Genomic DNA, 14,508 nt, shown 5'->3' with positions numbered 1-14,508 from the left:
TCTTGACAGGTTTTTGTGAAGTGAATACATTTGTGTGCCCCTAAGCCTCTTGATATGCTTGACATACCCTAGAATCTAAATAAATGTTGAGTGAATGAATTTTGTAGTAGCTCTTTCTCTGCTGTTATTGCATGGATGTTCAATGTCCCCCAAAGAGAACCAGTGTGCAAAGTACACACCAGGGTGACAATATGTGGGAGGTGCTGTGGAACTTTAAGAGGTGGGGCCTTACAGGAAGACCTTTCGTTGTTAGGGGTGCCCATGAAAGGAATTCTGTGACACTGTTCATCTTCTCTCTCTGCTCCAGTTTAAGATGTGATTATTTTGTTCCTGCAAGTGTTCCCAGCCATGATATGTGCCACCATCTTCTGTCTTGGCCAGAATTTTGCTGATACAGACATGAGGCCTCTGAATCTCCAAAACTGTGAGCTCAATAAAGCTTTTTCTCATTCTAAATTATTTGCCTCAGATATTTTGTTTCAGTGACATGAGCCTAACACACCTGTCTTCCCCAACAGAGGGACTTTAAAGAAACTAAGAATAATTATCACTATTGAATGTTTCAGATGATCAACAATTAGAAAATACAAGAATAAATTACTTACAAGTAAATTCACTAGGACGATTGGGACAAACATTGTGAAGGCAATAAGTTGTGCAAAAGATAGAACTGGATATGCCAATTCATTTCTCAAAAAAGGTTCAAGGTATGCATCTCGGTAATTAACATCTCCTAGCATCATGGTGAAGGTCTGGATTAAGGAAAGCAATGGCGAGCTAAAGGCCTCCTAAGAAAAGGCAGAAAGGTAAAAATGAAATGAAAAATATATATACTGAAAAGTATGTCTCTTGGAGAGTAAAATGATAAAAATTATATATGAACTCTTTAAGAAGTCATAGGTATGTAGCTACTGAAATGCAATCAAAAGAAGTATTAACTATCTCTAGGTAATGAAAAATCTCTTTTGTGCAGACAGAACAAGTTTGTGCAATATCTATACATTTTTTGACAGTGAAGAAAATCTAGTATTTGTCTTTTTTTGCAATAAAAATCATTTGAAAAGTATGATATAAAAACAAAATTATTCCAATATTTTTTCATTATTAATTCTCTAAGTCATTGAGATTTAAGTATAAATATATATTTCCAATATTTGGAGTGATGAAATCAATAATAGATACTACTACTTTACCTGTACATTTAGAAGGACATAAAAGCTGAGTCCAAAAGCCAAAAGAAGGAAGATAAATACTCCTGTAGACCTTAGCAAAGTTTTGAAAATTACTTCCAACATAACAATAAAAATTCCACAATTTTCAAACCTAGAGAAATTAAAAATAGAACATGTACTTACTTATGTGGTCAACATTATTTTATTAAGTGACAAAATTTATCATTCATTAATTTTGGTACCAGGTTTCATAAATAAGATAATTGAGACAAATTATTTTTTAAAAAGACACGAAAATTCATGAATAATCAGGTTATCCTTTCAAATTATTCATCAAACTGCTTCTTTTCTTTCTTGTTAATATTTATCTTTCATCATTTTACCACTTGACCATTGGATATATTATTTTAACAAAAGTAAGACATAAAACACAGTAGTTTCCCACGCCGAAGGAAATGATAACAAATGCTTTATAAAGGAATTAGAGTGATAACTTGTGTGAGACATCAAGTAGAGACTGATGAGATAAACTATATACCTGAGGCCCTTATAATAGGAGTTTCAACACATGATCTACATTCTTCTATCCTCATGAACTTTTTTGTTCCTTTCCCCTGCCCAGCACCCCTAAATGGTAAAATGTTTGAATAAATACTGGGTGCGTTATTTGGCCATCAGTTTGTACTCTCCTTTGTTATGGCTTCTGTCTAGATGTCCCCTTAAAGCTTCAGGTGGTCATAGGTGGAGCTTTTTCAGAGAAGGCTAGATCTAGACTGTGTGACACTGGGATTGATTCATGGTACAATGGTAGGATTAAGGATGCTAGGATTAAGGATGAGGGTGCCACCTGCCCTAAGGTCAGGTATCCTAGATACAATATAAGGGACAGAAGGAGGCTTGTTGCTGGTACCTCACTTCCATGGTGTCCTCTGCCCACCATGGATTATTTCTCCTCTGTGATGCTCCTCTGCCATTCCATCTTGCCTCGGAGCCAGCTGACTATAGGCTGAAACCTCTAGTAACTGTGAGCCAAAATAAAGCTTTCCTCCCTTAATTTGTGGGTGTTGGATATTTTGTCTTAGCAATGAGAAATGTAACTAAGACAACCTTCACCAAAGGCAATTTGTTAAAAGAGGGAATCACAAGATTTTACAACTGTCACTACTTAATATGTACATGAATCAAAACACCAAACTGTATTTGATAAATATGGACAACTATGATGGGTCCATCAAAAAATAAAATAAAAATTTTATACAACTGAAAAGTACTCCAGAGATGTCTAGTAATTCACAGAGTCACTGATAATGACCAAGCAAAGGGAGTAGCAATACCTGAGCTTCAGGTGAATTCCTTTTACTTCTGGGCCACTGCTCTTTCCAACATAACATGTCCTCTAAGGGACAGGTTCAACTCAACATCACTGTGCTCATCACACAACAGTGCAGATGAAACAATGGGAAAGTGTGATCTTGGTCTCAGAAGCCTTGGGTAAATATCTATGTGTTGGTTTTTTAGCTGAGGTCTTCAGCCAGTTATTTGACTTGGTGCATCAACTTCTTTGGTATCAGGAAAGTAATAACATTTACTTGTTGTTACTAAAAGACTATGTGAAATAACACTTAACAGTAATTGTGGAGGTAAGAGAGCTTAGTTTGTTTTCCCTCTCTTGAATTAGACTCTTTGGGCTTATGTTTACTTTTACTTTTATACTTTTTTCATTCTTCATACTACGTATCTCTTCATTTTGAGTGTGTTGACTCAAAATAAATGTTTACCAAATAATATCAGATAAAACAAGAAGAGGAAATAGTTCCCTTCCATTTAATCTGTACATAAAATATAGACTTGCCCAAACCAGGGTGCTTTGACCTAAACAGATTGGAGAGTGAAGGACATCTGAATATATTTTGGCTGTCACAACAAAATCCAGAACAGAGAAGCCAGGATGTGCCAAATCCAAAAGATGGCACCCTCCCCAGAGCCCACATACAAACACTGCACAAACACTGCACTAAGTTTCAACAGTGCTGAGGCTGAGAAACCCTGTTCTACACTTTTTTTTAACTCTAGAAACTCCCCACCTTTCTTTCACAAGATCTATATCTATATCTATATTTATATCTATATATCTCACAAATTAGAAGTGGAATAAACCATTTTAAATTCATGAAATTTATAGTAGTTTTTCTTATGATACTAAAAATGCTTATGGGTTATAGACATCATTCAATCTAGCTTTACCTTTGAAGATACATTAAGAAGTTCATCCAATAGAAGAATATTGCAATTGCTCCACATTGCCATTGTACAGATGCTGGTATGTTAACAAACAAGGGCAGCACAAAAATGATGCTTTTTGTGTAGATAATCCATTCCAAAGCATTGTTATAGTCCAAAAAGTAATTCATTTTCTGGGATTAAAAAGAACGGAAGAATATCACATATAGATATCTGGTGTCGTATGGTATGGATGGTTATACGTGTATGTGTTGAGGACCAGTGAGCCACCTCCTGCCACCATGGATTGACCTAAAAGCACCTGTATATGGATCAGAGCTGGAGATGGCTCAGCCGTAGGCTGATCTGGTGCTGTGGAAGTATGATGTTTAACAAAATCCTACCTGTTTTTGAGCTTTAGAGTTTTAAGGAAATGTTTAAGGGACTGTAAGATGGTTTAGTAATTCCTGATATCTTTCAGCCAATATAAGGGCATGTATGTGGATCTCTATCTATAAGAAGTAAAGCTGCCTCTAAAGAAGTTTGAAACCTGTGCTGAAACTTAATAAGGAAATGCAAATAAATCATAATGGTATTCTTAAATATGTAATGTTTAGGACATTAACTTTCTCACTTGTAAAACATTTAAGTATCAATAAGAAAATGCAGATATAAAGTCTGGTAGAGAATTCACATAACATAGTTTAATTTAAACTATAATCTTCAGCTTCTATTCCAGGAAAATGAAGAAAAGACAACAAGAGAAATTGAATAGTTTGCCCTTCTAAGGTAAAATAGAAAACACAGTCGAACTTAGAATTGTGAAAATTGACTTAAATAAATACATGAGAGTACTCATAATGTATAATAAAAAAGCATTTAATCAACTTTTTTTGAATAATGAGATTTTATTTTTTTGTTGTTGCCTTGTTTTGTTTTTTGAGAAAGGGTCACACTATGTAGTTCGGACTGCTCTGAAACTCACTGTGTAGCCCAGGCTGGTCTTGAACTCTCACCAATACTCCTGCCTCAGCCTCCCAAGTGCTGGGATTACAGGCATGCACCACTACACCCAGCTTGAATAATAAGACTTTAAATCTTTATTAAAAATAAAGGACCTATGTCATTTATCCACCAAAGCAAGGACCTGCAGATAATTTACATAAGTTTTACATCAGATATAAACTTGTTTTAGCCTATCAGAAAATGGAATATAAAGCAAAAACTTTGGCATAAAAGGCCTTCAAAATTTATTATATCTTAGAATTTTACCCAGTGAAAAACAGGATTCCTTTTAAAGAAAAAATTCAAAGGACTCATTTGAAATAGAACCCTGAGCCAGATAAGCTTTTTAAATAAATATTTACATTTAAAATTATGAAATCCAAAATCCATGTTAGCAAAATATCAGAAATTAAAAGACCCAGAAAGGTCATTCATGACGATCATTTGTAGTCAGACAGATCCATCTGGACCAATAGAAGTACAACTGCTATTTTCAGATATATTGAACAGTTTGATGTACCTAAAATCATCTGGTTTCTACATTTGAAGTTTATGTTTGCTGTTTTCAATCTATGCCTTACTCACTGATGTCATTTATTATAATAAACATGTCAAAGAATTATCAATTAATATAATATTTACATCTTTATAGATACAAAGTTTATTGCTTACCTGCTGAAAAATTTGGACAACTTCTTTGCAATATCCAAATATACTTGATAAAAAAACTAAAATCATACAAACTTTTATTGGATATGAGTTCTGAAACAACAAAATATGAAGAAAAGTAGTTATGAAAAAGTATAAAATGGCAATAGCAGTTTCATAATTTCTCACTACTAAATATTTACTTTGTTTTATTTCTATATATTAACCAAATTTTAGTTAAATTGAAAATCATTGTGGTGTAAATATCTCATCTAATAGGGACGCTACATGATCATGCTTATTAAGAAATATTCAAAATTACCAACTGATATTAAGGAAATATAAATCTGAAGATCTATATAATTTTTAAATTGTGGTGAAATACACATAGTTTAAAACTTGCCAGTTTGAAAACTTTACATTATACCTGTGCATTTACATTTTAAAACCTAGGGTTCAATGGCATTAAGCATATTCTCAGTGTGAACCCACTATCACCACTACTTGTTGCCATAGCTTTTCCATCATTCTGAATGGAAGCCCCATGTCACTAAGCAACTCTCCCCATTTTCTGCTCCTCATAGTACCTGGTGACCACAAATCTGCTTCATGTAGACATATGTATTCCTTTGTGTGTGTGTGTGTGTGGCAGTGGGGATCGAACTCAGGACCTTGTGCTTGTGAAGTAAGCATGGCGCCACTGAGCTAAATCCCCAGCCCCTAGATATACATATTCCAAAGTGTTACATTACAGAATTCAGAATTCAAGCTACTTTATACTTATAATTTTAAAAAATTAGTTAAAAATTAATTCATTGAGTTATTCACTCATATTTCCTCTTATTCTACAAAGGATTTTAGAAAAAGTCCTATAGGCTATTTATAATAATCAAAATCTTGCTATTTCAGTTTTACTGTGGGCTCAGTATCCATAAAGAAAAATACATTTTAAATAATCCTTTTATTAAAGTTGAAATTTTAAAATACCGTAGTGTCTAATATTTCCAAATGATCATGAGTTTCATTGATGATTCCAGTTGAGTTGAAAGCTGTTCCTGGCTTTATATTAACAACAAGAAGAGTCATGGGTATGAGACCAAGACAGTAAGATCCTAGGTTCATCATATGAGCTCTAAATCCATAGGCACACCTACAGAAAAATAAGGAAACCTTAACGGAGTCATTTCAGACAGAAATATACTCTCAAAATACCTATACAGAGTAATTATAATCTATTTCATAAGTGTATTTGGTAAATGCACCAAATTTTACAACCAAAAATTATAATTTACATTTTTAATCTTCAGAGAAGGAATCTCAGCTTCTTAGCAAATCATGACTAAAATCTCATCAATCTAGGGAAGAGGAGAGACTTCAGACCTTAAGTTTCAACTGCAAGTTGAGTGCTTTTCCCTAGAGCACACTTCTCTCTTCACTGTCCACTAAATGGCAGGATCCACCCAGCACACTTCCTAATGTCTTAGGTAACATTTCCTCCTATCCCTCAAATCATTCATTTAGCATCAAAAATAATACCAGTTGTAACGTCAGACAGCTTTAATGTCAAAATTTGCCTGTGCCTTGTGTTTCATTTTCAAAGTACAGAACTTTAATAAAATTAAAAACATTAATATGCCTTTTAAACACGATTGCTTAGAAGACTGCTGATAGATTCAATAGTGACCCCTTTAAAACAATATTACTAGGTACCAACCATTTCATAAGTAAATATTCTTTACACACAGGATGGTTGAGAAGCTCTATGCGACTGTGTTGCACCATAACCTGAGAAATAAGGAAGAACAACAAAAACACAATTGTATTAAATAACTGAATATAAACTAAGCTTTTAGTTTTCTGCTTTTATAATTTATTTTGATATTACAAAAGTAACATTTGCTTATCTTAAAACATTTGAGAAATCAAAAAGTATATCAAATTTTTTAAAAAGCACAAGAACTGTTTTATGCAGGTTCAGTCTTGCTTTTGATCTCTGACTAGCCGAGATGGAATAGCTGTGTAAGATTTTAATCTCACATAGAGTTATAACAGCAAAGGACATCAAGGATAAATTAGCAAAGGTCACATCTTCACTCTTTGCTTGAAGAGACTCAGTCTTATTTTTCTAGTAAAGTGCACATAGTAGTTAAAATAATCTGTAGATTTTGAATTTTCATGAGTTATTAAGAACTATTAATAGGTATTTAAAATTTACTTTTTAATCATTCAACAAACACAAAGAGGAACTGATGTCAGCAAAACAATGGAATAAGAGGTCTCTAATCATCCTTCCTACACCGACGAACAGTGATTCATGGACCATTGCCTCTGGGAGCTACCCAGAAGCCAGGTAGGAGGTTCTGTACCTTGGTTGTATACATAGTCAAGAAGAGTTATATAAATGAATCGGTAATTAATTGCCACCGTCCTGTCTTCTGGTACAGCACAGTGGTTTTGGGAGAAAACTCCAACTCCTGGTTTCTCTCTTGGGAGAAAGAGAGAAGGCATATATATCCAATATTCTGACTTTTAAGGGAGCTTCACAAGGGAATGATTTCTGTTTTGTCTGAATTTCAGTACTGACAAAGCAGGCACCAGAGAGGGCCTACTGAGAACAGAGTAGATCACCAGGTCCCAAGTCTTGGGAAATTCTGATCTGTGCTATATGTTTAAAATCTTCTTCTCACTGGGTTAATTTATCCAGAAGAATCTGAGAACCTCTAAACTGTTATTAGAGGTTACCTTAGAGTCCAGGCACTGGCTGAACGTGAAAGCTGCAGCCCTTCTGCTGTGGTTTACAATGGAAGAGATCCTTAAATGTGTAAGTAGTGGAGGACAGAGGTGGAGGACACATGCTGCCTGTGTTGTATGATTTATGTGATTCTGAACTGAATCAGGTCTTACATGACTATCAGCACAGATGCATGAAACTTTAAGAGGATGAATTTATAGCAGTGGTAGAAAATGATTGTTCTATTAAAAAATAAAGGGTTAGGCCACGTGGCAGGCACAGACACTGAATCATAAAACTACACGTTTACCAAGCCCCTTCCACTTCCATCAAGTATTTTATCAAAGTACCTAGATAATAAAAGCACTACACTTACATTGAGGATTGGAAGAGGCTCATATTGAACCTCTTGTTCAGGTGTTATTTTTTTGGTTAATCCCAAAGGACAATGAAGGTATCTGAAACTGTATTCAATCTGTAGAAGACATAATTTAAAAAAAAATACAATGTAGAACAGACCCCAGAACTAGTTCTTGAGAAACAAAATATATAAGCCTATAATTCTGCTGAAAATTAACTAACTCTAGGTTGAGTCATTTAAATAGTGGAGAAAAGGAAATTAAATTATTGTATATTAATTTAAAAAATAAATATTTTGGAAAGTCATTATTCTGTTGCTTTGTAACTCATAGTCATGGAAATAGAGGGATTCTCAAAAGCTCTTTCAGATCCCTTAGACTTTCATTCTTCAGGCAAAACTACAAAAGAAAATATAAAGCAAAATTTGCTATTAGAAATAAATACTTCAGGAAAATGAGGGTGTAATAAAAATATTCTTTCACAAGTAGATAATACAATTATACAACAAATGAAACTTGTCCTTACCATCTACAATAGATCATAAATCTACCATATCACTACTTTAATATTCTAAGAATTTTAATAAAATAAATTCAAATTATCATCATAAAACAGCTTACATGGTAGTCTTGACAGGATTTGTCCTCTGTAGACGGTATCATGCAGAAATCTAGAAGAATCTTTGAGAAAGAAAAAGCAGCTGAGAAATACTGAAAGAAAGAAATATATTGGGGCAGCAGGCTATATATAAGAAGTGATTTTATTCTATTTCTAGAACAACACAAAATGTTCCCCTTCCCTTTCTTTGTTCCTTGTACCTCAAGGGTAAATTATAATGCATGAGATTCAGGGACAAAGTTCCACAAATACCTCTTTCTGCTTGTTTCTGAAATGTCAGATGACTCAAAATATACCATGTTCTTGAGAATGAAACTGTATTCTAACTTTTGTTCAGTAAACTTTGGTAGGAGATACTCCACTGATTTTTTTTTTTTTTTTTTTTTTTTGCCTAAGATTATGTGTCTTTATTGGCTTGTAGAGAACTACATATTACTGAGTATTGTCTTGCTCGGTATCTGAAACAGTTACAATTTATTTTCACTAATTGAGATCTTTCATCCTAACCCTGAGGTCTTGCTGTGGCTTTGGGCTCATCTGCATTGCTTTAGTCCAAGGTACTGAGTTTGTTTCTGTACCTATTTGCTGAGCAACACTGAGAATACGTGTCCAGGGAAGAGTGGAAAGAGTAATGGAGGATAAATGTTGAAATAAGAAATACTTAAGTTGGAAACATAACTCTAGAAACCTAACTCAAGGGAAAAGCCCTTATGGAATAATTATAGCCACCTTTCTGATTTGTGGAAACATATTTTTGTGGAGCCTTCATGTGCATAAATTACTCGAGTCACCCAAATTTGATGGCTCAAACTCATGATCCCGAGGAAAAAAACAATTACTGCATGGCCTGGCTGCACTCTGTTAACCAGGTATACACAAGGTCCCAGATGGCCCCATCTGGACATACTGGGACTTCTGGGGCAGTCAGTCAGGACTTAAAGGTAGATGATTGACTACAGCATAATGGGGAAATATAAGGGCCTGGCTGACTTCAGGTACCAGAGGACTTAGAAAATTTCAAGGAAGTCTCTTGGTAACCAGACAACAGTACTGCGTTAAAATAGGCATTATGAAAAATAAAGGTAAAGCCACTCAGTGGTGCAGTTCAAGGTACAACCAGAGAGACAGGTCTGATTGTTACAGGTTGAGAACTTTGTAATAATCTACACAGGCAAAATAAAGAGTAGACTGCCTCAAGGAGTGGGATAGGGGCTTGAAAAGAACTTCAGAGACACTGCAGTTTAAATGTATATGAGCCGGGCCAGGAGGTGCACGCCCTCGGGAGGCTGAGACAGGAGGTTTGCCGTGAATTCGAGAGGAGCCTGGGCTGCATAGTGAGTTCCAGGTCAGTCTCAACTGCATAGTGAGACCCTGTCTCAACCCACCCCCTCAAAGTGTGGCTAACCTAAAACACCTCTAAGTTCCCAAGTTTTATTGAAAAAAATAATTCAAAAATAATATAAAAGCCAGATAAGTTGTATCATGCCTGTAAGCACAATATTTTGGAAGGCTGAGGTGGAAGATTGTGAGCTAGAGTCCAGCCTGGGCAACTTAGTGAGGCTTTGATTCAAAATAAAAATTAAAAGAGAATTTGGCGACATAGCTCAAAGCAAAGGCACTGGGTTAATTCCCTACTCCACCCCACCAAAAAAAAAAAAAGTCATTATAGAAAACTAAGTAGAAAACACATAGTTGCATAAAGAAGGGAAAAATATTATCCAAAACAAATAATTCTTATTAATATTTGGCATAATTTCTTAAATTATTTCTGTACTTTCCCCAAATAAATATTTCTATTGTATATTTGTAAAATCTATTTAACATATAAAGTAATGCTACAGGAAATATATAAATCTGTCTGTATTTCTGATTATTCAATAGAACAGATTCTTACAAGTGTAATTACTGAATAAGAAAGCCTGAGATAGTTTTCAACCCTAAATATTGATGTGCTCCTTGATAAAATATATGCACCTGAAAAGTTAATCTGTGTGCAATTAAAGGATGGGACTAAGTTTTATTTCCATTATATGCCATAAAGAAAAAATGCACATAAAACACTTAGTGCATAGTAAATTTTTATTGAAAAATGAAACAGCTAATAGTAGCCATAGTAGAAGTATAAAGACAGTGGAGGGTATACATGTGTTAACCGTGATTCGGAATACTATATATGTTGCATACGTTTTGGTGATCACTTTGGAAGATCACTATATGCATTACTGTTTCAGAGATAAAGAAAATTAATAATAATGCCTCAAGCGTGCAGTGACCTGCCTAAAGCTGAACAGAAAGTAGGAGAGCCAAGGTTAAATCCCTAGCCCTTCAGGGTACACATTCAGGGCTCTCTCATCAGTGTCTTTATGTCTCATTGACTCCTCCAGAATTTGAATATATTTTCCCTTTCAATGATATTTAAAGAAATTCTGCTTTTCTCTATTATTCTATGTCTACCCTAATCTTCAAATATCAACCAGGAGGTCTTTCATTTGCACCCTTTAACACTCATATATTTGTCAGTATATAATGAGTGCCCAGTCATGTTTTCAGTTATATTTAATTTGGTACAGGGAGTCACATGTTCAAATGTCCAGGGAGAGCAGGCAACTGATGTAAATGAATGAACCAAGCCAGGCGTGAGTTCTCTTCCTGTATTTTTAGACAATAGCTCTCCATGGGCTGACTTTTATTTTCATAGTTTAGATAGAGGCATCTATTGAAAATATCTCTGCTACAAGGGAAGCCAACGTATTAGAACAAAAATACACAACCAACCATTGGCATTGGAGCTGAGTACCTCAAAGGGGAAGATTGGGTGTACAAGTGGGACAGCCTTGTCCCATGAGAAGAAGCAGGTATTGCTCAACCCAGCAATTCCGGACTGTATTCATAGCCAGTCCCAGGCATCAGACATGGTTTTTATAGGAACCCAGTTATCTGGATTCTTAAGGAAAGCATGTTGGTCATAAACATGAGCAACCAGTGCTAAACAGCAATAATATGCAAACAACGTACCTAGGGCTCTTATTCAGCCTATGAATACCACTTTGTAGTCTCTGTTCTAAACTTGAAATGTTTGAAGAAAAAATATCTTCTTTAACTGTATTTTTCTACATTACACATAACCAATGGAATGCTTTAATCCAAGTAAATCCTCATGAAACACTTACTGGCTAAAATCCCTTATAGATTTTCAAAACTCACAACCTTTATTTAAATATAAAATGCGCTACTATTAAATTGCAATTACAAAAATAAATCCACACACCCTATTATATACCAAACATTTACCCACAGAAGATCTGTTTGCAGAGCTTACCTTCATGCATTCAGGGAGGTATTCTATCATTTCCATGACTGGACATTTATTGCTTGGAGAACAATGATTAAAAACCTTAAGACATTCATCCCATCTGTAAAAATAAGACAAACAGAAGACTTGCATAGCTGCTGAAACTCAAGATTATACCCTTAGGGGAAACTCAAATTTAGGTTAATTCTTGAAATATGCTCAGCCATTGGTTCCAGTGCAGCCAATATGTAAACCAAGATCAATTCATTGATAGGATCCTTGCTCACTAATGGAAATTAGGAATGTGGGAATATCAGAGAATGGTTGTCATAATCACTATTTTATTTCTTTAAATGTTTTCCAGGAAGGCATGCCTTTATCTCTTTCCTCTCCCAAAGTCATGAAGTGGTTAAGTACTTTCAGAGCTGACCATGTTGAGGAAAGACACTCAAATTCACATGCATACATCAGGAAGTTGGTACTAGGTCCATATTTAATAGTTAATTCATATATATGCATATATATTATGAATTTAGTTAAACTATCAAATAACATGTTTCTAGTACATTAAAGAGCATAGACCTTGCTGGAGCATTATGGAATTTGACCCTTTATTCAACACCATGCAGTTGGATGAGATAATAAAGTACATACAATACCAAGGAGAGACAATATAAAACAAGGAGAAAAGACAAAGCCCATTTATCTTAAGATCTTATCTGTGTGATAGGAATCTGGTTCTGATAACAACCCAAATAATTTTTCTCTTATCCCTAATCTGAATTGAGTATTATTAACAGAAAACTTCTGATTATATGCTCTCACTAACTGGTGATTCAAAGGAAGCAGGAGATTATTGAGACTACTCATGCTCAAAACACAGGTCAGAGCTGCCTTGAATGTGAGGTTGCTTACTTATATCCACTTCTGGGTGACACCAGGGCCCTTCTCCGTATCTGCCTATAATGATATAGAAAAGTTATGTTTGATATATGGAAAACACTGCCTTATAACTTCAGCAGTAAAACTCCTTAGAGTATGGTTTATAAACCTACAACCATAGAACATGTGCTAAGGAAAATTGCACTGTGTGGCACTAATACATTAGGAAGTACTCCCATTGGTAGTTTTTGTGGCAAAACTGAGTCAGACAAGGACAGAATTTGCTTGACAACAATTGTGGTGCAAGATCCTTTTGGTGCCTGGGTCCCTGGAGTCTCATAAGAGGGCTTTTGACAAAGATGAGGAAGCTGAGCTGAGCATCCTCAGTGAAGGAAAGACAGCCTCTTTAATAAATGGTGCTGGAAAAACTGGATGTCAACCTGCCACAGATTAAAACTAGACCCTTATCTTTCACCATGTACTAAATTAAAATCCAAATGGATTAAAGATCTAAATATTAAAACAGAAACATTAAACTTGCTGGAAGATAAGTTAGGCAGAACTCTGGAAGATATTGCCATAGGAAAAGACTTTATGAACAAATCCTCAGTTGCACGGGAACTAGCAGATTGAATCAACAACTGGGATCTCATTTTATTAAAAAGCTTCTGTACTTCAAAAGAAACCATCAGCAGAACTAAGAGACAATCTACAATGTGGGAAAAAAATTTTCAGACAAAGGACTATTATCAAGAATATATAAAGAACTCAAAACAATCAGCCTCCCCAAATATAAAGACCTGATTCAAAAATGGGCATCTGAAATGAACAGACAACTCTCAGACAAAGAAGTAAAAGCAGCAAGTAAATATATGAAAAAATGTTCCACATCACTGAGCATTCAAGAGATGCAGATGAAAACAACACTGAGATTCCACCTCACGCCACAAAGAATGGCTGCTATCAAGAAATCACACAGTAACAAATGTTGGCAGGGTTTGGTGAGAAAGGAACCCTTCTCCATTGTTGGTGGGAGTGCAGACTGGTGCAACCACTATGGAAATCAATATGGAGATATCTCAAAGAGCTGGGATTTAGAGGTTCCATTTGACCCAGCCATCCCTCTGCTGGGTATCTTTCCAAAAGAACTAAAAGAATCATATCACAGAAAAGTATGCACACCCATGTTTATAGCGGCACAGTTTGTAATAGCTAAAACTTGGAAACAGCCCATTTGCCCATCCGTTGGAAACTGGATAAAGAAGATGTGGTTTTCTTATAAAATGGAATATTACTCAGCCATAAAGAATGAGAAAATATATTCATTCATAGGAAAATGGATACATATTGAAGATATACTCCTAAATGAAATAAATAAGTCACACATGTGTAAACACCAAATAGTTTCTCTGGTGTGAATAATCTGCAATAATACATAAGATCCTAATAAGATTACTGACATTGAGAAATGGGAAGAAAGAAGCTAAAGGTGTAGGGAAGGTGGGATGGGTAGGGGAAGGGTAATAAGGGAAAAGAAAAAAATGTGAGATAATGAAAAGATGGAAATAAAGTGTTTGCAG

The 14,508-nt window shown here is 35.0% G+C and overlaps 1 protein-coding gene across 3 annotated transcripts in view; it reads right to left on the bottom strand.

Moving 5' to 3' along the window:
* Trpa1 (transient receptor potential cation channel subfamily A member 1) overlaps nucleotides 1–14,508 on the bottom strand; it is a 54,739-nt gene that overhangs the window by 10,909 nt on the left and 29,322 nt on the right. For 2 of the 3 annotated variants that reach the window (XM_033760565.1, XM_033760568.1), the window contains 9 exons: nucleotides 12,074–12,167; nucleotides 8,757–8,816; nucleotides 8,153–8,251; nucleotides 6,760–6,830; nucleotides 6,033–6,195; nucleotides 5,070–5,159; nucleotides 3,417–3,586; nucleotides 1,194–1,323; nucleotides 606–788 (listed from right to left, as the gene is read on the bottom strand). In XM_033760565.1, the coding sequence (XP_033616456.1) occupies nucleotides 606–788; nucleotides 1,194–1,323; nucleotides 3,417–3,586; nucleotides 5,070–5,159; nucleotides 6,033–6,195; nucleotides 6,760–6,830; nucleotides 8,153–8,251; nucleotides 8,757–8,816; nucleotides 12,074–12,167 (1,060 nt within the window). The remainder of the gene's footprint in view (nucleotides 1–605; nucleotides 789–1,193; nucleotides 1,324–3,416; nucleotides 3,587–5,069; nucleotides 5,160–6,032; nucleotides 6,196–6,759; nucleotides 6,831–8,152; nucleotides 8,252–8,756; nucleotides 8,817–12,073; nucleotides 12,168–14,508) is intronic. The other variant, XM_033760567.1, reaches the window with a different exon arrangement.

The sequence above is a fragment of the Fukomys damarensis genome, unplaced genomic scaffold (genome assembly GCF_012274545.1).
Source record: "Fukomys damarensis isolate Sample0158 unplaced genomic scaffold, DMR_v1.0_HiC HiC_scaffold_5, whole genome shotgun sequence".
NCBI lineage: Eukaryota > Metazoa > Chordata > Mammalia > Rodentia > Bathyergidae > Fukomys > Fukomys damarensis.
The sequence above is the reverse complement of the archived record's forward strand: the minus strand, read 5'-3'. Positions and strand labels throughout refer to the sequence as shown.